The 25,349-nt window shown below is 36.3% G+C and overlaps 1 protein-coding gene across 3 annotated transcripts in view; it reads left to right on the top strand.

Annotated features, from left to right (window-relative positions):
- Positions 1-25,349, top strand: part of LOC139690930 (adenomatous polyposis coli protein-like) — a 342,509-nt gene that overhangs the window by 302,223 nt on the left and 14,937 nt on the right. For 2 of the 3 annotated variants that reach the window (XM_071588564.1, XM_071588566.1), the window contains 11 exons: positions 1,727-1,848; positions 2,545-2,733; positions 5,353-5,535; positions 6,813-6,961; positions 8,927-11,271; positions 18,960-19,104; positions 20,132-20,307; positions 20,394-20,560; positions 22,485-22,834; positions 22,954-23,203; positions 23,883-24,266. In XM_071588564.1, coding sequence (XP_071444665.1) covers positions 1,727-1,848; positions 2,545-2,733; positions 5,353-5,535; positions 6,813-6,961; positions 8,927-11,271; positions 18,960-19,104; positions 20,132-20,307; positions 20,394-20,560; positions 22,485-22,834; positions 22,954-23,203; positions 23,883-24,266 — 4,460 coding nt within the window. The remainder of the gene's footprint in view (positions 1-1,726; positions 1,849-2,544; positions 2,734-5,352; positions 5,536-6,812; positions 6,962-8,926; positions 11,272-18,959; positions 19,105-20,131; positions 20,308-20,393; positions 20,561-22,484; positions 22,835-22,953; positions 23,204-23,882; positions 24,267-25,349) is intronic. The other variant, XM_071588565.1, reaches the window with a different exon arrangement.

Here is a 25,349-nt window from a genome sequence, read left to right as displayed (position 1 = left end):
TGAAAACAAAAGGTTTTCTTGTCATCACCTAAAAACAGTTAGGTATAGCAATAATTTTCTCTTGCTAACTCCATCTGTGCACCAACTTTTGTGGCAAAGACAAAATTGTCTTATTTGTGACAATTCACACAATTCAGTTTATCATTCATCTTTGCATGGGTAAATGAATAGCAAATTTAAAATTATTTACCTTTTTTTTAAAACATTCAGAGACCTGATCAATCTGAAACAAAAAAGATAAACACTTTTTTAATTTTCAAGACTTCCTTGTGTTATGGTCTAATGTCAAAATAAACTGAAAATATACTATAAGTTCTAATAATATTGAAAGCTGATGATACATAAAAATGTGAAAGAAATGTGCATAAATATCATTATAATTATCTAGATATAAGGTAGTCCAGTGGGTGGAGCGTTGGACTGCTGACCAGAGGGTCCCGGGTTCGATTCCCGGGCAAGGCACTCTGGGCACCTGCAGCTCCACCCAAGCTAAAGTGATTTTTCGGGTACCAGGTCTTCTTGGGAAACCATAACTGGCACAGGGAAAGGAACTGGCCCCCCTACCCTGATGTGTGAATTTTCACACCCCGTATAGGGCTTAGTACTGGGTGAACTCTGCCATCACCTACTAAACTGACCTTCGGGTTGATTACTGTGTTTATGGTTTTATGGTTATCTAGATATGTCAGCTTTGATTATGGCCTAGAATTTCTCTATAAGCATTATCTTGCCTATATGTGAACTTCTTTTGTGTGCACTTTCATTATTCCATGGTAAACTATGGTACCAGTACATACATAGGATGTATAAAAAGAATCCGGGAAATAATTTTATTTCAGATATTGCTACAATGCCTCAAAATTCTTAAAAGTACATTCCTTGTGCATCAGCCCATTTTGCCAGGAGCTTTTTCATGACTCAAAGTCTCCCTGGTAGATGGATTTCGGAAGGTCCTTAAGCATATACTTGCAAGCTTCTTTAATGACTCTAAGGGTCCCATGGTAGTGTCCTTTAAGGGAGAATTTCACTTTTGGGAATAGAAATAGTCTGCTGGTGCCAAGTCAGGACTATAAGAGGGTTGGGGAATTAACGCAATGCTGTTGCAGAGGGTCTTTGCAAGCAGACTCTCGACTCTGCTTTTGGTTGTTCATCAAGACCTTTGGGATGAGTTTAGCACAGATCTTTTGCATCCCCAATTTTTCTGTAAAATGGTGTGTAAGGTCATCTAATCAATGCCAATATGATCTGCAATCAAGTGCACACTAAACCAACAGTCTGAGTTCAGCACTTCACGTGCACACCAGGAAAAAATTGCTGTTGGTACTTTTTATACAAACCTTATATAGTGTATTTTAATTATTTTGTTCAAATATTTCATGTACTCTGTCTCTGTCTCTTTCATGTATATACTCTGCCATTTATTATACCTATGCATGTAGATCAGAGGGAGAAGGGCTTGCAGTTTACTTTTATATCGAATGCCTTCAGTTGATGAAGGTTTCACTTCAGTCAAATAATGCACCCTCAGTTTGAAGCTTCAAATACTGAAATCCCTGCTTCATCCAGCAATAGAACACAGGGGAAGCCTTCTCACATACGTCTACATAGGTTGCACAATATCTGTTCTTATTTCTCTGTAGCATGTATCATTTATATATTTTTCATAGCCCCAATCCCTGCCAATTAAATGTCTAACATTTATGTGTTGCAATTGACTGAATTACAGAAGATGTTGAGAGACATCCTGGAACAACAATTGCTGCACTAATGAAATTATCATTTGATGAGGAGCACCGCCATGCCATGTGCCAATTGGGTGGACTGCATGCTGTGGCAGAACTGATACAGGTTCGTTACAGAAATGATAGAGATAGTTGGTGGGGAAATGATTGGTAAAAAAAAAGTTTCTTCTACTGATTACATAGCCTCCAGTTTCTATGGAGATAGATTTGTTGGTGTCTCTGTAATTCTAAACATTGGATGAGACAGCTCTGTGTCCATCGGTGCCATTCATGTGGAGTAATACTTCTCCGTTACCTCTGCTCCTAAAATCCTGCCTGTCTCCATATATTTAAAATCATCTACCCCTTGTTACAAATTTGACCTTGACTGTCCCCGACTCAACACAAGGTTGAGTCGGGAACAATTGAATTTTAAAAAAACGTTGACCTTGACTATTAGATGTGTTCCCAATCACCATTGTCACTAGAATTTGACTAAATTTAATATGTTTATGGAATGCACATCATTAATGCTGATTGCAATTCTTCATGAATTTTGGCCATGCTAGGTAAATACATTTTGTTTCTTTGTCAATATCTCATTTGGGACTAATTTTATGCAGTTCAGCTCATTTTAGCTGGCACTAGTATGACCAGAGTGGTGCTAAATAATGGATTTTTCTAGACCATGGATGTTATAAAGAAATTAATCAGCTTTATATTCTATATTATTTTCAATCAATCAGCAAATTCTTTCATGATGAAATGAAAATAAAAGCAGCAACATTTTTAATATGTGTTTGTTGATTTTTCTTATCTTCAGGTTGATCATGAAGCACATGGAAGCACGACTAGTGACCATTATTGTGTGATGCTTAGGCGTTATGCTGGAATGGCTCTAACTAACCTTACCTTTGGTGATGGAACAAACAAGGCCCTCCTGTGCTCATTTAGACCATTTATGAAAGCACTTGTTGCCCAGCTTGAGTCTCCCAGTGAAGACTTACGTCAGGTCTGTAGAAGTAGTCTTGAAGATCTTATTTATTTTGTAGAAGCACATGCTTTTCTTTACCTGCGTAAATAAATGCATATGTTTAATGTAGAGATTGTTCAACAAATGAAACAGGTGAATTAGTACAGTGCAATTTTGATATAATTAGTGTTTATGTTGCTTAAAAAAATACTTAATACAGAAATCATTATTGACAATGGAGATTTTATAATCGGTTTGCTCATTCCTATGACTTTAGGGTATTATAATTCACGTGATAAATATAAGGATGTCAGCCAGTCCTATAATGTGTAATATATTAATAATTTGTAATTGTCAATCTTCATGACTGTGCAAATATGTCATTATTTAGAGGTTATCCATCATTAATTAAAAATAGCAATTTTCCACAAAAATACTTACTTATTACTTAAATATTACTTATTTTTGTGGAAAATTGCTATTTTTAATTAATCATGATATTCCACCATATCACGCCTGAAACGTCTCTTGTTATCCATCATGTCTAAAAGCAGGTTGACTATGTAATATATTGATACCAAAGGTTGGGAGTGTTTTTCTCTCTAAGTCCATGTTTAAAAATATATTATGGCATGGTGGATGCTGTTGTGTTGTCTTTGGAATCATATTTACAAGAATGATCTTCAAATATTCTGGGTGAATATTTTTCCTTGAAGCATAAAGATCTGAAGGTAAATCTCTTCATGAGTTGAAATACAGAAATTAAAGAAGAATCAAGTTTCAATATTAATGCATTCATGTAATGAGGGATTAGACTGTTATGATTACCATTGTCAGAATAAAATAGGCAGCATTTTTTCTAGCATTATAGTAATGAAAGTATGAGTAAAATTTTTTTATTAATATGCTATCAAGCCACACAATTAAAGAAGAAGTGTAGGTTCTTAGCATTGCAGGAACTCAAATACTGTTAATTTCTTGACTTTTTGTAATCACTGATGTCTATGATCAAACAGGCATACTACCTTGATCAAAAAGTTCCCGGAATAACCACCGTGTGGTGCTCCCATCGTTCCGATTTGAGTTCTGTTTTTTTGTTAAATTGGTACATCTGTTGTTGATATTCCCTTTAAATCTTAGTGTCATAACTTGACATTTGCAAAAGTTACGTAGCCAAGAGTACATCTATCTCTGTGTGTGTTGGCGATTTTTTTACAATTTCAGAGATGGATTTAAATTTGCAACAACGAACTTGTATTAAATTTTGCGTAAAAAACGGATTTAGTGGCGCACGGACGTTGGAAATGTTGGAAAAGTGTTTCGGCAACGATTCTCTAAAAAAAAACGGTCGTTTACCAGTGGCACGAGCGGTTCAGAAGTGGTCGTGAGTCAATCGAAGATGATGAACGCAGTGGCAGACCATCGACATCGAAAGTCGGTGAAAAAATTGATAAAGTAAAAGAAATGTTGGTCAATAACCGCAAATTAACCATCAGAGAAATAGCGGAGGACTTGAACATTGCCTATGGATCCGCCCAAGACATTGTGGTTAATGATTTGGGTTTCCGTCGTGTAGCAGCAAAGTTGGTGCCAAAAGACCTCAATTTCATGCAAAAAAGAGACCGTGTTGACGTCGCAAAAGACATGATTTGCGAGGCTGAATCCGATCCCACATTCATCAAAAGGATCATTACTGGAGACGAGACGTGGGTTTATGAGTACGACACGCAATCCAGACATCAGGCAAGTGAATGGCGTTCACCAAATGAGCCGAGACCAAAAAAACCACGTCGTTTTCAGTCAAAAAAGAAGGCAATGCTGACGGTTTTCATGGATTACAACGGTGTAGTGCATCATGAATTTTTGCCAGAAGGCCAGACAGTAAACAAAGAGTATTATTTGGGCGTTATGAGACGTTTGCGTGAAGCAATTCGCCGAAAGAGACCAGAAATGTGGGCAGAAAACTCGTGGATTTTGCACCATGATAACGCACCGTCGCACAGTGCTATCATTATTCGTAATTTTTTGACGAAAAATGCAACAAATACCATCCAACAGCCACCGAATTCACCTGATTTGGCTCCCTGTGACTTCTTTCTGTTCAATCGAGTTAAAAAACCATTACGGGGAACGCGTTTTAGCAGCCGAGAGGAAGTAATGGAAAAATCGCAGGAAGCACTGATGGACATACTGAAAACCGACCGTAACTTTTGCAAATGTCAAGTTATGACACTAAGATTTAAAGGGAATATCAACAACAGATGTACCAATTTAACAAAAAAAACAGAACTCAAATCGGGACGATGGGAGCGCCACACGGTGGTTATTCCGGGAACTTTTTGATCAAGGTAGTATTTCTGAGCAACATGCTGTGACCAAATTTAGATACACAAATATAAAGATAAAACATTGAATTCATCTGTGGAGGGAATGTGAAATTAGAATTTAAGCATCTGAAAGTACCTGAAATTAAATATGCACTTAATCTGAAACCATATTTTTACTTCCCAAAATTATAATGACTATAAGTTTCTTCTAAATATCATTTGGATTGTCAAAGTTATTTTCACTTACATTTTAAGTTTTGGGTCTATTAGCAATCATGTAATCAATCTATGCAATGTTTTAACGTGAGCATATTATTATCAATTTTTGCAGGTAACGGCTAGTGTACTCAGAAACCTCTCTTGGAGAGCTGATGCTGCCAGCAAGCAGACACTGAGAGAGGTTGGTGCCGTAACAGGCTTAATGCGTGCTGCAATGGAAGCCACCAAGGAATCAACCTTGAAGTCCATATTATCAGCTCTCTGGAATCTTTCAGCACACTGCAGTATGAATAAGGTAATTTATACAACAATTTTTTACAAAATTGAAATCAGTGCTCACACAGCATGGACAACAGGTACCTTCACAGGTCATGAGTAAGTAAATGTTCTGTATCAGCTAATATTGTATTGCTGTCTGTCTTTATCAGAATATTTGTCAAATGGTGTTATTATCATCCTTCAATTGATGATCCCCATGGCTACTTTTCTGTATGTGAAATTAAAATAATTACTCTGTAGTCCTGGTAGTTGATACTTTAAGATGATTGGAGTATGCTCAAGGAAACCTGTTTCAAACAAAAAAATGGAAATCTGTTTCAAATGGTTGTTTTTAACAATGGAGTGCCGTGGTAGTTTTTTTAAATAATTATTTTATTAAATGCAATTGTGTTAGTTTGATGTGAAATATTATGCTTGTGATTCAGCATTTACATTCTAGGTCCCAAGAAAGTAGAAATTAGTTTTAAATCAAATTCATATGCCCCATTTTTGGTGTGGAGACTTATGGACTGGCATGTCTAGGGCTATAAAATATTTAAAATAATTATTAAAGGTAGACTAAAGGATGTCACTTAATGGAATAGGGTTTATTGGAAATGTCCTTTTTTTTGCACAAAAGTATATACATTTGAAAAGAAGGCCAATAGATAATCTTTTTCTATCATACATTATCTGGGAAGAAATGTAAGGTAATTGCTGAAAAACTTGTACTAGATCACTGAAGAAAGCTATTTTTCTTTTATGTCACACATTTTGTTATCCACACTTGTCCTCTAAAAGATTTAAATTAAATTAATTAACAATTGGTGATGATGTTGACAAGTATTAGGAGTGCATTAGAGCCACATTGTACCCCTTAAAGAAATGCATGATTCCATGCTTTAATTTGTGGAACTTCTCCATCATTGTAGAAGAAAATATACATTCTATATTAGCTCTTATTAATAAAGATTTATATTTGGATTTATTATATTTATTTATATTATATTATTTATATTTAGCACTTTTTTGGGAATTGGTGTGCCCTTATAAAGGCCTAAGGCTTTTAAAAAACGGTAAATGAATTGATAAATTATTTGTAAGGCTCAATAATTATGTAAGTAAGGGATTCTCATTTTGATTTATGAAATTTCAGTCACACAATTGGTTATCTAGCCTCATCTGTCACTTTGTTACCTCATAGTTATTAAATTCAAAACAATGATGAGTTGAAGTAGAATCGCTAAGGTTTCATTTAGTCGCTTTTATGCCATTCAAGTATTTGTGTCTTATTTCTGTAATTTTTAATTGCAGGCTGACATATGTGCTGTTGAAGGTGCATTAGCATTTCTTGTTGAAATGCTTTCTTACAAATCTCCATCCAAAACTCTTGCCATCATTGAGAATGCTGGTGGAATATTAAGAAATATATCTAGTCTTATAGCTGTTAGAGAAGATTACAGGTGAGTTTTTTCTGTAGGGTTCTTTATATTGAAACTTTACCTTGTTGATCTGAGGTAAATCCACATTATTATGACATTCTAGAGCCTGAATAAATTGGGCTTTGAAATCAATATCTTGTTTGCACCTCTTTCAACATTGCAGAGGCAGTCCACATGGTAATCATTTCGCATAATAGCGACGACCGTAATAATGACAATCCTGATACCACTGATAAATGTAAAAACATTTAGTTGATTCATATTAAAATTTTCATGAATTATGTGTACATAGAAAGGTAATTTCCTCTTCATTGCTACATTAGGATATTGTAATATTATTTAGTTAAAACCGGAATTTTTTAAAATTTCACTGCAAATTGTTAACTGTTTGGAATCCTTCATAAGATATGGAAGTTTTATTGAAGAGAGATGGATTTTTTCTGAAAAATACATTGCGATATGAAGTTAGCCTTTGGAATACCCTAGCCAAAACATAACTGCTACAAGCAGAGTGTGGGCAGTATTTGTTTTGCTCCCTGGAATATGCCAGAACAATTTTTCAATAGGCTTCCTATCAAGGGGACATGCAAGATAAGCAGTGACCAAAAAGATGTGTTTTGGGGCAGTGGAGGTATTATGTCAGGAACAAGTAGCAGAAACATGATGCCATCATAATGTACATATCCTGTATGCCTTATATTTTGAAGTATGCAAACATTTAATGGTATATATATATTATATATATATATATATATATATATATATATATATATATATATATATATATATATATATATATATATATATATATATATATATATATATATATATATAAACAATTTTTATTGCTCTGGGAGCAAAGTCCCTTGGAGCAGAATACAGGTTACATTAGGTTTTGAAACCTATGGAGTGAAACTGGTTCTAAACTAGTGAAACAAGACATAATTTAACATCAGTTGAACGAAACATATAGTACAATACATACATACAAATACAAAGAACAATAGTTAAATATTTAGCCTGATAGAACAGTAATAAGGTCATTTTGGTAGTGTGGTAGACAGATATTCAAACATTTTCCTGTTGAATTGGGATGTGTTCCTGGATAATTTTACATTATTAGGCAAAGAGTTCCATAGTTTACTGGATGAAATACTGAATGACTTTTCATATATAGCCGTGCGGTATTTGGGAAGATGGAATGTTTTTGTAATGCAGGTTGATCTCTTTGCCGTAAGTGAATTGAATATAAAATTTTCATATAAATATGAAGGGGTTTTTGAATTCAGAACTTTAAATAATTGTGAGGCCTTTTGAAGCATTCTCCTCTGATCAAGTTTTAACCAATTCAACATTTTATAGTAAGGAGTTACACGTTCATTAAAACGCATATTAAAGATGAATCGTAGACAGGAATTTTGGTATGCCATGTCTGAAGGAAATTTAATGTCATGCTTGATAGTCCCCAGGACCAGACTGTGGATTTGAACTTCATTTTAAATGTACATAATTTTAATATAAATCATGGAAAGTCTTATATGTTTTCATCTTCAAATCAGATATTACTTTAAATTAAGTGTGACTTAAAAAATGTGGTTTTACCGCTAACATTTCACACCGTCATGATGTTAATGATATCTTCCCAAATATTGGTTTTGTATTAATATTAAACAAACCATTAAATTCTCTGTTTAAACTTAATGTCTGATGTGAGTATGACAGATATTGAAATGATTGGTGGCATAAAACTTCAATTTTTTTAAAATGTCATTTTGCAACTTAAGGGATATTTTTCTTTCAAATATCAAAAACCTTAAAACAATCATTATCAATTACCAACAGAAAATTCAAATTTTGATGGCTTTTTGCTAAAATAAATGTGTGCAACCATAGACTTGTTGGTATTTATTTTTTATAAATTTCATGATAAGCACATTAGAAATATGCAGTGAAATGGTGTAAATAATTTTAATCTCTACTTAACAGGCAAATATTAAGGGAGCATGAGTGCTTGAAGGTACTCTTGCAGCAACTGAAATCTCCCAGTTTGACAATTGTGAGCAATGCTTGTGGCACATTGTGGAATTTGTCAGCTCGTTGTGGAGAAGGGGAGGATCAGCGAGCCCTCTTGGAGATGGGAGCCATGAGTATGCTGCGCTCTTTGGTTCATTCCAAGCACAAGATGATCTCAATGGGCTCAAGTGCTGCCCTGAAAAACCTTCTTAGTGCCCAACAACCTCAAAATCAGCAGCAATCACAGCACCAGTCCCACTCGCACCATCATTCTCACCACTCGCATCACCATCACCATCCTCATGCCACCCAGCTTTCTGAGGATGGCCTCCCAAGTCTTCAAGCTCGAAAAAGGAGGGCTCTACAGCAGGAGCTTGATCAAACTCTTGCTGAAACTTGTGAAAACATTGAGCCAAGTGGGAGCCCTCCTCCGCCCTCAGGATCAATAACCACTCCATCATCCTTGCCAATGTCCTGTGCCTCAGGACTCATCTCATCTTCTACGCATCTTCTGCCATCACCTGATGCCAATGATGCATCTCCCATGACCAGATCTGCCTCTGTAACATCGCGTAGGTCACGTCATCGGCAGCAGATTCCAACCCGTGTTGGCCAACCTGTCCCTCGTTCTGAAAGCAGGGAATCTGTCACCAGCACTCGTTCTGACTCTGCATGTGTGGGCAGATCTGGTCATGGTGTGGTCAGGCAGCATTCACTCCCTCCAAATGGCCGAGCTTGGGAAGATTCTGGTCTCCCGTGCAGAAGGCAGAGGAGGGAAGAATCAGGAGGGCCAGAAGCAACTGGTGAGGACATTGTGGAAAGGCAGGAAAGGGGAAGGCTTCCAGAGCCTGGCTACGGGAACACAGGAGAAAGAGACTGTTGTTCAGCTCCACCCCAGCCAAGGGCTTGGTCATCTGTAAATAGTGAAAGTGCACCATCTCCAAAAAATGGTGAGGACTACAGGAGAAGGTCTTCAAAAGATGATAGTAGGCCATCCAGTGGTATGGATTCCCCCAATAACAATGGAAACCGGCAATTTCCTGAACACAAAACATCATACAGTCCATTGCCATTCCATCCAGATAATAAGGGACGATATTCTCCACATAAATCTGGCTCACCCCACAGTAAGTTTTCAGATTATGTGTATGTCGAAGATGAAGTTCAAGATCAACCAGTTGACTACAGCTTAAAATACTCTGAAGATGGAACAGCAGTAATGGAGCCCAAGAAGTCGGATACAGACAAAGTAGCAGCAACCCAGGATGCTAGGAAATATCCAGCATGCATTAAGCAGTGTGGACCTGGTCGAATTCGCAGAATTCCTGTCCATGGAAATGAAAGTAGTATATATGGTGTTTATACAGAGACTGATCTTGATAATCCAGACCAGCCCACCAATTACAGTTTGCGATATGCTGAAGGGGAGGATCCTGATTTAGGATCTAAAGGTTCAGCTGCATTGATGCCTCCCCCTGCATCTTCAAATGTTGGATCCCCCAGGGAAAGTGAATCAGCCACAATGTACTATGATCGAACCTCAGCATCCGTTCATGATGACACCGTTATGACATATTGCACTGAAGGCACTCCATATGAAACACCATGCAATTTTTCAACAGCAACATCCATGTCTGACCTCAGGGAGACTGCCCCCACTTTGGAAAATGTCCAGGAGGAACCATCTGGTGGTAAAGAAATCAAGAAGGAAAAGGTGGATGATCAAAACGCTTTGACTGGTGTTTCACCAAAGGTTGAAGAAGTTCTACCTGGTGAGTGCAGTGGTATCAAGGAAGAGAAAGAATTCCCCAAAGAAAAAACTCCACATCAGTTAACCCCAGCTCCTACCTCAATTCGTCAGTGTGAAAGTTCAGGCCTGTTGACTCCAGAGAAGCCAGTCCAGTATGGTGTCGAGGGCACTCCTGTGTGCTTCTCTCGTGTGAGCTCGCTCAGTTCCCTGCATAGTGTAGATGCAAGGGGAAGTGAACCTGTCAGTGAGAAAGTGTGTGCTCCTGATGAAATACTTCAGGGGTCACCATCCAGTTCTGCTGGTTTGGTTCCAGAATTACCCAAAACCCCATCAGCTTCTCCTGGGTCCATCTCAGAGCAGGTGGTTCCTGCTTTCCAAGAGGTGCTGTCACCTGGAGGGCAAGAATGTGGATTGGGAGTGGTGCGAAGGGTTCCAAAAGGTGTAGCTTCACCCAGTGGATCAGGAAGCCAAGATTCCCCTAAGGTGCCTAGTGAGTGTGGTCGAAGTCCAGGTGTTCCAACATGTGCACGTGATTTGAAAGAAGAAATGAGACCTGATCGAGAAGGAGGTAAGGAAATCATAAATATTAATTTGAATTTGACTTTTTACCAGAATAACTTATCTTTGTATATAATGGTAGGCAGTGCAATAGAGAGATAGAAGAGTTAGTTTCCATAGATATAATGGTCTTAAGGAATCAAAATCCTAATTTTATCTTAAGGTTTGATATGATAGGGTCAAAGGATAGGTACATGGATACACAATGTATGTACCAGGTTTTTTTTTCTGTTTTCATTAATTGCATTTGTTTATTTGGATTCATTTTACTGTGAAGACTACAGGAAAGAAAATTAGAGGCTAAGAATTACAGAGGAAGGCCTGGGATGAACTGTGAGTAGCAGGCAATGAAAAATCTTGGTGTAAATAGCTTTAAGGGATTAAGAGATTGGCAGGGAACATGATAGACCGAGCAGCAGCTGCTGAACAACCCTTGGATTCATAGCCTGTAATCATGAAGCTACATTACTTTAGTTATATTAGTTTCATTTAGTAAACTAGACAAATTTTTAACCAAGGATTCAGAAAAAATTGACATTTTTTGGGCTTTGTCATTCAGAATTTGAGGAAAGAATTTGTTTTAGGGATTCAATCATATCAATATTATCATTCAGAAAAATTATTACCCTATTCCAGAAAAAGAGTAAATCAGAGAGAGGTATGTGAAGACCATAAAACCATGTAATTCATTGTTTGTGCAGCATTGGTTGTAACGAGAAATATCTGTGTACATAGAATGAGGCAAATGACTACTTAGGAGAAGACCGGTTTGTGACGGGGGGTAACAGATAATGAAATCACGGTAATGAAAGATTCAAGAAAAGGAATATTGAATTACATCCAATTGTTTGTCCACTGCTTTGAATGTGTTTGAAATGTAGAGTTGGCAGTGGTAATGGAACTTCTTTTTCGATATATATCTAAGAGGCGTTTCTGCCATAGCTATGGAGGTAAATGGATGTAAATAGCTGAACAAAAGGAATGATAAAGTTATTAGTAAAATTAGGGAAGCAGACATTTTTGGGTGATGTTTTTCTGTCCAAGAAGGCAGAAAATTTACTCTGAAAAATATCTTAAGAGAGAGGGTGGTAAGTACTCATATGGCAGAGAATGGGTGGTAAATATAGCAACAGAAGAAGGAATGTTATATAATTATGAAAGAGAAAGGAAAATAATAGGCTTTCTGGATGATATGATGGAGAATAAAAAGCATGAAGGGCTAAAGACAGAAATCCAGTTAGAAAAAAATTGCTAGTATTATTAAAAGGTGCTCCTAATTATGTTGTGCCAAATTGCTTTGTATCTACGAGGGTTTCTATTTATATTTTCAGCCTAATAATGAAAAGACAGTGATTTATGGTTGAGAATGACTTTATTGTTTTTCGAAGTATTCTCAATGATTATCAATACACTTTAGCATGCGCTCGAACCAATTTTCGTAACACTTTTTCCACTCCGATTGAGGTACCTTCGAAACATGGTTTATGAATGCATCGACGGCTTCCTCAGGTGCCAAAAAACGTTGGCCACACAATTTTTTCTTGATAATTGGGAATAAAAAGAAGTCATTTGGTGCTAAATCAGGGCGTTACGGAGGATAACCCATCAATTCGATGTTTTGGCTTGTCAAATAGGTAGTTGTTTAAGTCAATCTGTGAGAGTTCATTGTCATGTTGAAGAATGGTCCTTCGTTGCCACTTCTTTTTCTGTATTTCACCAAGCTTTTCTGGCAAACGAATGCTCATGTGCCATTCAGAATTAATGGTTGTATGTTGATAATTGTTGTTAATTAATGGCTCTTACGGTACGGTTGCCACATGTCCAGCTATTCCAAAGAAACAGGTGATCATTTTCTTCGGATGTGCTTCATGCACAAATCACTTTTGTCGGATTAAGCTCGTCTTGGAAGACCCATACAGTTGATTGCTGTTTTGTTTCGGGCTCATACCCATAGATCCAAGATTCGTCACTTGTATACATGTTGTACACAGCTTTTGATTCACCGCGATTGTATTTCTTGAGCATTTCTTTGCCCCAATTGACATGAGTATCTTTTTGAGCTTTTGTCAAATTATGCAGGGTCCAATGCAAACAAATTTTTTCGCAGCTAAATGTTCATGCAATATCTTATTGATGCTCGTCATACTTATCCCCAAGGATGCCTCAATCTCACGATAAGTCACATGACAATCTTCCTTTACTAGTTCTTGCACATCAATGTTTTCTGGTGCAACAACTGATTTCGGACGACCTTCACGAAATTCGTCGCTGAGAAAATGGCGGCCATGATGGAATTAGTAATACCAACAATTCGCATTAGCAAAAGATGGTGCTTAATCGCAAAAAGTGTAAGTAAGTTGATCGATACACTCCTGTCTTCATAATCCGAGTCGACTCTCGTAAAAAATCATCGTACGAAAGCGTTCATGAGTTAACTCCATTTTTTCGCTGAGACATAATTTTCCTGTCACTGTAAACAACACAAGTTACGATCAAACGACAAAATGTTCAGGACAGAGTTAGCGTTAAAAGCATCAAACTTTCAGATGGAAACGTCAGATGTCGCCTAAAGCTCTTAGTGTTGTCAAGGCTCAAAATATAATAGCAACCCTCCTATCGCAGTAATTTCTCATTAAAAAAGTGATTCCCATACTTTGTCAGATTCATGTGTGGGAATTGTAAATTTTTTCATTTTCTTCTGACAAATGGTTTTATATATGAAAAATTGACTTTTGCATTGACCACGGCTTGGTGGAAGGGCTTGTGTGTTCTGATGACCCCTAGAGCTATGCTAATGGGAGCAAAAATATTTGCTTCTGGTACAGTCACCCAAGCCAGATAGGTTGAAGGATAGGAGCTAGACAAAAGGTAGTCTGTGCAGCATCTGTTCCTCAGGGAGGCAGCTGCAAAGGCATCTGGCCCCAGCAGCCATTGAGTGATGGTGTCAAGTTAAAAACACTCTTGAGGAAGGCAATGGGAAACCACCTGAATTAAGTATCCCTAGAATTGGATGAGGGGCACCATAGAGAAAATGAGTCTTGGCAACTAAGGGACTTGGCAGAATCGGCTGTGTTGTGCCCCCCAGCTGTGGGGAGATGCAAGGCTGCTGCAGTCATCATCTCACAAAATCCTTGCAAAGCAAAAGTGACACTAGCAACACAGAAAAGGACCAAATTATTTAGAATAAGGACTTCAATAGAGTAAGGATCTCAAAAAATCGACGCCATGACCTTGCCTGCAGATGAAACGGTCTTCACCTTCTTTGGAATGGGTTCTCCCTTTTCAATCAACTGTTTTGATTGTTCTTTTGTCTCGGGTGTGAAGTAATGGAACCATGTTTCATCCATGGTTATGAAACGGCACAAAAATTCTGCTTTTTGTCTGTGAAACTTTGCTAAACACTCAATTGATACATCTTCACGATACTGGTTTTGCTCGAGTGTGAACAAACACAGCACCCATCTTGCACACAGCTTTCTCATGTCCAAATTTTTAGTTAATATGCAATGTACCACACTTTTTGAAATGCCTACTATGTTTGCTAGCTTGCGCACTTTCAGTTGACGATCATCCAGTGTCACTTGGTGGATTTTCTGTACCATTCCTGGAGTTGTCACCTCAGTTGGTCGACCAATGCGATGCTCATCTTGACAGCTTGTACAGCCTCATTTAAACTCTGCTACCCAATATTTAACTGTTGTAAACGAAGGGGCAGACTCACTCAGAGTAGTATCCAGTTCAGCTTTTATATTGGTTGGGCTGAGGCCTTTCAAAGAAAAGTATTGTATCACTTAACGATGATCAATTTACTCCATTTTCACAAATTCACTGAAAAGGTTCACTATTGATGGCTGCCAAACTAAACGAAATACTAAACAGCATGGTGTCTTCAAACTTGAAACATATGCTTCATAGAGTGCATACTTTTTAATACATAAATACGAGGGTCATCCGGAAAGTAGTACCCGTTCGTGAAATAAAGACACAAAAGTAAATATTAACAAACATAAAAAATTTTATTTGAAAGAGGATACTTTAAACTACTTCTCAACATAATCTCCAAGCAAATTAAGGCATTTGTCATAACGTGTGACAAGTTTCTGTATTCCTGCTGCATAGTCCTTCGCCGCCAGCTCATTGAGATACGCGAGGGACCCATCTTGCACAAATTTTTGCATAATGCAGATGGTGTTTAACAATTTCATGAACAATTGTTCGAGAAACATTGGGAAAATGCTCACAGATGTCATCAATTGTGACGCGCCGATCGTTCCTCACGAATTCGTCAACTGAGCTCACCAGTTGGTCTGTAATGACAGACGGTCTGCCCGAACGCTCATCGTCGTGTGTGTTCCCCCTCCCCATGTAGAAGTTGCGACACCACCGCCGAACAGACGACTCGTCCATTACATTGTCTCCATACACCTCCTTTAATTGGCGATGAATATCACATGGGCGAACGTTTCTTGCATTGAGGAATTTAATCACTGCCCTCACTTCACAACTGGCGGCGTTCTCAATTTTTTTAAACATTGTAAACAATCACAGAAACAACACAGGCAATGCTAGCGTCGCGCAACTTGGCTCAGAGAAGGCAGACAAGCCACTGAAGCTATCTGACCTCGTCCAGCGGCTACTCGCGTCGTCAGCACTTCATGCGGCACGAACGGGTACTACTTTCCGGATGACCCTCGTATTTTCAAACTATCGCCATCTCATAGTCAGGCCATGTACTTTTGGGCTTTCCCGTGTAGGAAAAGGACAAGGAAACCATGGATTATGGGCAAGATGATGAGGAAGTTATATGAGAGAAGGAAATGGAAGAAAGTAAATGCTGTGTTAAGGAGAAGATAGTGTAAAGAGTTAAGTAATAAACTGAGGCAGAGAAAAATAGTGAAGGAAGCTTGGTAGAAGACATTGTGCTAGTATATGGAAAGTTTACTTAGGAAGGGAAATTGTTGCATTGTACAGGAAGGTTAAAACCCTATCAAGTAGTGATGAGGGTAGAAAAAGAAACTTTGCACTTCTACATAAAGATTTAATACTTTACACGACCATATTTTCAATGCTGAGTATCATCGAAACCATGGTCGTGTGAAGTATTAAAACTTTATGTGGAAGTGCAAAGTTTCTTTTTTTGCCCTCATCATGAAGAAATTCCATAAAGTTAAGCCTGAAACTGTTATGGTTATCCCTATCAAGTAGTAAAAAGGGAAAAAATCATTGAAAACAATCAAAAATATCTCAGAAAAAATATCATTAACATTATAGAAAGGACACTAGGGAATAAAAAACAAACAAAGTTCATGGGGTTGGATCAATGATCAATTTGGGTTCAGGAAGGGGAGAGGCACATGTAATGCGATAGCAGTATAAGGCCACATATACTTGTAGAGAGGAACATAAAATACAATCAGAATGTATATGTCTATTTTGTAGATTTCAAGAAATCATTTGATGGAGTAAATTGGGTTGAATTAACGTATGCATTGCAGAAAATAGGAGTAAATCGGTGGGATGGAGACTTATCTGCGACTTGATTACCAAAAATTATATTAATTTCATTGTGAATTAAAGTTATGAGGTCTTCCAATTTTTATTCTTTACATAGTGATATCCATTAATGATATTTCCAATGTCCATATTTTATGTCTCTGTATTTAATGATGGTACAAAGTTGCAGAATGGCAAAAAAACTGTTTTGGTACAGCAACTGAAACTTTGAAAAAAAAATGAAATTTTACATTTAGCATTTTTACTTGAAGTGGTACTGATTAAAATTTGATTTAAATTTACGTAATGGATGTGAAAGAAACTCATGCAAAATGACCTTAGCTGTCGACGCACCCTAAAACTCTCTCAAGAAACTCATTAGAATATATTTCTTATTTTTTTCAATTAAAAAAGTATTAAGTGTCATGACTTAACGGCTTAAATTTTGTCAGAAGAAACCTCTACTCAATTAGGCCTACAATGTTAATAAAGATTGAAGGACTTTATAAAATGTATTAACAACTTAAGTTTTGTGATTGTTAAATGAATGAATTAATGCAAAAAATTAGCAATTTTGGCACATGAACTTGGAGTATAACTAGGAATTTTGTTCAAATAATTCAGTCAACCACCTTGGGGATAGCCAAAATAGGAGTTTGAACTCCTTGCAGCACCCACCATAGGAGCTACCTCGCAATAAAGTTGGGGTAGTGGGTGAAGATTCGAGGTGAAAATGATGAAGTGAAAATTACTTATTTTCAGAGAATTTCCAGTTGCATGTGGATTGAGCAAATATCTTCTTCAATATAATAAAATATTATTAAGGTATGGGTCACTGGGTAATTCTGGTTATGACTGATGAATTCTAATGCATATGCACATTAAGGTGTTCTTCATTACCATAATTTTGAATCTTTGTCACATCATGAGACTATTATAGGACTTAAGATAGAAGTCACTTGACTTTCTTCAATTTAAGGCTCTGATAGAAGTTTGCATTCATTAAATAAAATCCTTTCATTAGCCTTAGAGTGTGAGGTTCACCTATAAATCTGATCTGAAAGCAAATAATAAAAGGAAGTCAAAGCATCTCTTGTAATTATGTCCACCTTAGCAAAGCCGTTGGCTTTGTGAGACTGGCTTTTCTCTTGCCATTTGACCAAATATATAGGGAGGAAGTTGGCATGATATTTAATGTGTCACAAGGTGATCAGTCTGTGATCTTTGTGCAACATTTTTGTTTCGATTTATTATTTGGGAATTGGGGTCAGGTTGTTCCATAAAAAATCAGTGATTCATATAATAGCATGGTTTTAGTGCAGTAATAGTTCTACAGTGAGGAATGGAAGATTTATTGTAGTCAAAAGTACTTGTTTGAATCTGTATGCATTCCAATTGATAAACGTCCATAATCCATTGTATTTGTAATTCTAAGGGACCACAGTATTTGGCAAAAATAGATTATTTTTTGAAATGGGCTATTGGGAATAAGAATAGATGATACTGATATGATTATCTTCAATTTCAATTGGCATGGTGCTTATTTTGGCAAAAAGAAAAATTATCTATAGACCTTCATGACAAATATGGCATAATAAGTACTTATTCCTTTATTGTGACTCAGCTGCAATGGTAAACATTCGCCTTGTAAAATAATTATGAATAATATTGTCAATGTTAATGAATGATTACATTACTTAAAATCTTATTTCAATAACTGAATGAAGATAGGTACATGTTAATAATATTAAATATTGGTAATTTTTAGTCAATGGAATGGAAAAATCAAACCTAGAAAACCAGCCAGACTTGAATATTCCTTGACAATGGACTAATCATACTGAACTCCAATTGTTTTCAAATCTAGAGTTATTTTGGCCATCAAATGGTTATTATCTAATTAACATTTCCTAATAGCAAGTAAATCTCATTTTTGGGATCTCCCTAATAGACATGTTATTTACATGCTTCAACATGACATTGCAAGTGTTGATCGGCATGACATTCTTTGAAGGTGTCTCTGAACCTGGTGCGTACACAGTGTGAATTATGGTCATTCAATGTTTGTGTATCATTTGGGATGAATACTTCACGTTTTACAGATATGTTAAAACATTGTAATTGATCCTATTGTCTGCATTTAAAGCATTGTGCCTCTTCATGTCATAGTTGAATTTTTTTATCCATCAAACATTTCCATTGCAGGTAAAGTTGTTACATTTGGTGGAGCAGACCATTATGCTGAAGAGACACCATTAATGTTCTCTCGATGCAGTTCCTTGGGATCACTGAGCAGCTTTGAGCAGCATTCTATACATGATGATCGCAGCTCTGTAATTAGTGACTTCAGGTAATTTTTATTTTAAATTTTATATTTGAAAAGCTAAATATTATGATGCCTGCAACATAATTTTTACTTTTGGTTATTATGGTAAAAGAAATGATTTGAACTGAAAAATTATGTACTTTTACATATCAAATTGCTTTACCAGTTTCCAAAAAATATACCTTAAAGCTAAAAAAACAGTTATTTGCTAGGGCAAACTAAATCTTCATGGTAAGCCCATGGAAAATCAAGGAGTTGAAGTAAATGACCTAGGTTACTTTGGCATTGTAACCCTCTTAACATATTTCATTGTTAGAATGATACTTTTTTAAACCCTCATAACTCACAAATTCCCTTGACACAACTGATATGCATTTTTTTCAGCAGTTTATGTCATATATAGATTAGCTTATTAGAAGAAAGATAATGTTGGCAACTTATCTCATATCTTAATTCCAGATCAATATCTGGAAAATTAAGTAAATTGAATTCTAAATTGTTACAGTAACCCTGGAGTAACAAGTGTAAAAATATATAAATCATTAGTTTCAAATGAAGGAACAACATTTCATAACTAATTTTTTCAGACAAAATATCCATGTTTGATGGTACAGTTAGTCATATTTTTTATTCATTTTTAATACTATTGCTATTATTTACAAAATATAAAGCCACCAAGAATCATGAACCATAAAAATATCAGCTGTTAGTATTGATTAATTATGAAAAAATACAGTTACTGCATGTTTTGAGGATTGGGTTACATGGTATTGCATTATATCTAGAAAAGAACTTTCTCTTGTGAACAACTTTTATCAATAATTTTTGGATGAACTATTCAACTCAATTTCACAGTCGGGTCTATAAGGAATAAGATGTTTGCCTTTAAATTATCTCTCGTTGTGATGCTTATGTGGTTCCTTGAGATGAAAATTTTTGAGCTCATTGGCTAAATTGAAACATTTATGTCATATATCCACAAAATTAAAATTGAGATTCTTTTTTTCTAACTTATGTTCTGATATGATAATTTTATTACTAAACATCACAGTCGACGCACAAGTGGTGTAGTTTCCCCTAGTGAGCTGCCAGACTCTCCTACGCAAACAGTGCCATCTAGTCCAAGACATTCAAAGGCACCTGTGGATTTTACCAGTAGAATTGCTGAAGGGAGTGTCAGTGTAAGAGCACAACCTCAATCCATTCCAGTGTTGCGACATGGTGCTGGTAAATAAAGTTTTATTGTTATTGTCGTTTTGATCATTATTGTGCTATATTTTCCTGTTACTAAGTATTTACATCCCACTTTTTAGGGAGGCCTATCCAGAATAAATCCAGTGTGTTTGAAGATGATGTTGCAGCTTTTAAAGAGGAAGATACCCCCATTGAATTCTCAACTGCCACCAGTTTGAGTTCTCTCACAATTGATGATGAACCAAAAATTTCTCATGATGCCACTCTAAAGGTACACATGAATAAGGTATTTTAAGGTTTTATATTATAAAATGGGGTATATATTGTTGCATATTTTGGAATTGAGTTCTTGGCTATTTGTGTCATTATTTTGCTTTATTTTATTTATATTTATTTAAAGCTCTTTTTTCTACCCATGTGTTAGAGTTGTTTATTGGTTTCATTTGAATATTTGTGTGTATTGTAATTAAGGTGAATACAAAGGAAACATTTCATATTATGTTATGGAAGGCAGCATGATGCTGATCATTAAGGCCCATGATAATTGTATTTGTGTTTGATGAGTCTCAATTTACAAATGTGAGAATATCTTAGAGCGTAACTTAATTCAGATGGAATGTATATCTTTTGAAATGTATATCCTGTTAGTGAATATTTGTTATTGGTAAATATAGGGATTCTCGTATTTATTTTCATTGCTTATAAATAAAGAAGCATGAAGAGCTCAGTATTACAATTCATCAAACTAATTAGTACTGCAGAATGGGTTCTGGCTATTATTTAATGATTGCCAGTTCTGGGAAAAGATATTCACTGTATTTAAATTCATGGAAGATATAGACTCCATTTTCCATGAGCTTGGGTTGTGTTAGGTGAGTGCAATAGAAGCAGGAAAAGAGTAAGCATGTTAAATGGAATGATGGGAAGTAGGAAAAATCTGGAATTGGAGAATAGTCTATTGTGATACAAGGTTTTAGAATATTTAGTATTTTGTTGGACAGGGCTTAAAAGTGTAGCAGTTCTTAGTCCTTGTTTCCTTCTAAAACCTATTTTAATCTGCAAAATACTTAATATCATTATGAAAATGTTGCAACTCTGTATGCCCTGTAAATTTTATTTTTGCTAGTGAGGATGGAGTGAAAGTGCTTTGCCATTGTCCTCAATTGGCATCTCTTATCTCACTATACAAATAGATTTTGTCGGAGATAAAATGGCTTCAAGTTAGGTAGGGTCAGAGGAAAAAACTGTGTCGTCAAAAAGAAATCATGATATTGAGCATCTATCTGCATAAAATTTAACATTATAAACATCAAATAAAATGTAAATTATTGCTTATGGGATGGGAAGAATCCTTAGACTGGGGTTCTATCAAAGTAGGATTACAACTCTTTTTGAGGAAATTGAGATGGGAATCAGCCTGTCTGGAAGTATCATTTTGTTCTCTATAAACCTTAATTCAGGCATCCAAAGGCCCTTTGTAATTTTTACTGTAATTTGGGGGTTATATCAGAGATAAAGTGGCATCTTTGGGTATGAAATGAAGACCTCTTTGTATGCCCCAGCTTCATTGGTGTGACTATAATTTGAGTCTGTGTTGTGCAGCTTTGTAATCTGTTAGGTTGGCATTATTTCTATTAATAAAGTTGGATTTCACATGGTTTCACTCAAAATCTGTCCATTTAATTTTGTGAAAAACACTATAGTGATAAGCCTGGCTGTCCCAATCTGGACTAATTTCAAATCAAAAATAGTTTCAATTTCATGAATGCCATCCCCACTAATCATCTGGCTCTCTCTCTCAATGTCTCCTCTTTCCATCATTATCTTTGTCCTCCAACTTTGACTCTTATAGCTGTTATGATTACATGGCTGTGGTTATTTTTAACACTCCAATCACAAAGTAAAATGAGAAGGCCAAATCTAAAAACTGGACCTTTTTGATTTGGATTAGCATGTACCCATAAGAAATAGCTGGAATTTGAAAGCATCTAATGTAAAATGTCAGTATCTGTACCTCGAAATTCGAGAATCATGGGGAAGTCCCTTGCTAAAACATTACCTAAGTCATGGGAGTAAAGTCCTGAAAAGTATTTATCTCGCCTTAGATGTGGCCTTCTAATTTTGAGAGTGTGATATAAATTATTGACTTTCTAACTTATTATCAATGGCATTGGATATATTTTATTAATTATTCAATAATGTATTTGCAGGAAGTCACCACAAAATGCAATGATGATATAACAGAAGGAGCTGTTGAATTGGGACCAGGTCGGTCAACCGTTCAAAGCCATCACAGTGAGGTATCCCCTCAGGGAGAAGGAAATGAGGGAGGTGAAGAGGAGGTTGCTGCTGGGAGTCAAGAAGCTACAATTGCATGTCCTGCAAGTGCTAGTGCTGGTGGTCCTGGGGATGAAGATGATGAGGGGATGGAAAAACAGGACACAGAAAAGGAGAAAAGAGAGGATGGTGAGCTGGCACCAGTCAGTGAAGGTGAAGAGGGTGATGAAAATGATGAAGATATGTTGGCTGCCTGCATAAACATAGGAATGCAAAACAACAGGTAATTTCACAGGTGTTATTATAAAAATTATGACTTAGTGGTGACAGCTTGATAGCCCTCCATCAATTCTTCATGTATCCATTTTTTGTATTATTAATTGTTAACCTGTATGATCCCAGACACCGGCAGAGGCAGTATAACAACAATAAGAACATTCTTCGTGCTGGAAGATTTGGGGCGATAGCCAACATGCGAGGACGCCCAAGTGGAATTCCTGTAAAATCAGCAGGTTATTCTAATCCAGCCTTTGGTTCTACATCTATACCAATGCCTGCACTTCGGCAGCCACAAGAAAGACCCACAAACTGTCGCAATTCTCAAGATAACATTAGAGCTGTAAGCAGTGGAAAAACAGTAGGATATGGGGAAGTAAGTTGTTATCATTATATTTTCTGTGCGAGTATTTTTAAGAAGTTTTCTGTTAATCTGCACTCCAATCCAAGTCCAACATAAGAGAATATTTTAGCAATAGGCAGAATTATTTTACAACTCTATTGCAAATGTCTAGAAATTGAAATGGAACCTTTCTCTAAGAGACCCTACTCAACAATAAGTCTGTATGAGTCTTGACAGTAGTTTTGTATCTACCATGTTGAAAACTTGGAATAATCCCATTGCATCCCCTAATATCAGTGAGAAAAATATTTGTGTTAAAACTGCATTCATGTTCGAATGAAAGTAATATTTGCTCATGCCAGGTTTGTTTATGGTCAGAACTTCAAGGAGAAAGCTGACTACCCAAATTATAACATGAATGTAAATAATGCTCTCAGAGATCAGCGTACTCTAGGCGAGGATATTCATTATTTCTTTGGATAGTTGCAAACATATAATTCTTTATTAGCCCATGAAAACCTTGTGAATATTTATTAAAATAAATGACTGGTGATATCTATACATTATAAATAAAAATAGACATTTAGATTTTAGGTGAAAGGCAAATTAAAGTATACCAATTTTTGTATTGTTATAAGCCACTGCTGCTGGGTAATAATGAAAATGACATGTTTTGATTCTGTGTCACTTATTTAAAAAAAATGCTTTGCAGGTACCGGCTGGTCCATGTGAAGATGCAGTGAGCACTTATTGTACTGAAGGCACGCCAGCTAATATATCTCATGCAGGATCACATTCTGATCTATCTGTGCTCTCTCTTCCGGATCAAATGAGAGATGGGGATGACTCTGAAGAAAGAGGAAGGAGTGCACAGAGAGACCATTGCACCAGAGACCTAGCAAATGAAGAAATTCGAGAATTGGCAGAAGCAGAGAAGAACAAAGACCTCGACTCCCCCACAGTACCTATGACCACACCACCAACACCATTGAGTACTGGAAGTCATCATAATGTGGAATCATCAGATGACAGTTCTTCCTTTTCTGGGGACAATGATAATATTCTTGCAGAGTGCATACAGTCAGCAATGCCCAAGGTAATTACTTGAAATTTTTCTCCCATGAACATTAATTTAGCTGAATAACTGATTGAAGCACTTTTCCACTTGATAAAATTTTTACTTTACGACTGGGTTTCAATGTATTACATCATCATCAGGACCTGATGATGATGTAATACATCGAAACCCAGTCGTAAAATATAAATTTTATCAAGTAGAAAAGTGCTTCAATCAGTTATTCATTTTGTTTGACTTCCACCACATCACGCCTGAAGCTACTCAATTAATTAAGCTAATGAAAAATCAACTTTTTTAAACTTCAGATGAGCACATGCATTTATATTAATGTATTGGTAGAGGGAATGTGCTTTCCAAAGGATGTTCTATGTTATACCTCTGTATTACTATTGTTCTCATCTGATCTTCAAGAAATTTTGGTTCCATAGAAAAAATTCTGGCCTTTCATTTTGGAAAGATTTTGAAGCAGGGAGTGAGTCACATCTGGGAACAAAATAAATGTTGCCTGTTCATGGGGATATTAGGGCACCATATGTATATTTCCTCATAAACAGAGACACATTACACCTGCAGACCTATCTACATCTTATAATAATGGATATGTTATTGTCTTCAGCTTTGAATTTTCCTTTTTCTTTGAAAATTTGGTTCTTGGGTTCAATTTTGTTATGATTGTGCATCATGTATTGGATGAATGAGTATTTGAATATATCATCGACAGTGTCTATCTCTCTTTATTTTATCATGGTGGCTAAATCTGTAAAATAATTTGGGGCCATAAAAATAACCTCGGATTCAGAAGAAATCTAAGGTTCTCTGTACATTTCTAGAAGTCTCAATCTTTCTAAATCAAGGGACTGCCAGCCTAGTTGTTCCAACATTTCTAACATATTTACTCTCTCCTCATAGAATTTTTAACAGCTAGCAGATTTTTTCTGAACCTTTTCTTCCATGATCACAAATACTTGCCACATACATACGAGGGTCATCCGGAAAGTAGTACCCGTTCGTGAAATAAAGACACAAAAGTAAATATTAACAAACATAAAAAATTTTATTTGAAAGAGGATACTTTAAACTACTTCTCAACATAATCTCCAA

This window comes from Hetaerina americana, unplaced genomic scaffold (genome assembly GCF_022747635.1).
Source record: "Hetaerina americana unplaced genomic scaffold, ioHetAmer1.1.p SCAF_3, whole genome shotgun sequence".
NCBI lineage: Eukaryota > Metazoa > Arthropoda > Insecta > Odonata > Calopterygidae > Hetaerina > Hetaerina americana.
The sequence above is the reverse complement of the archived record's forward strand: the minus strand, read 5'-3'. Positions and strand labels throughout refer to the sequence as shown.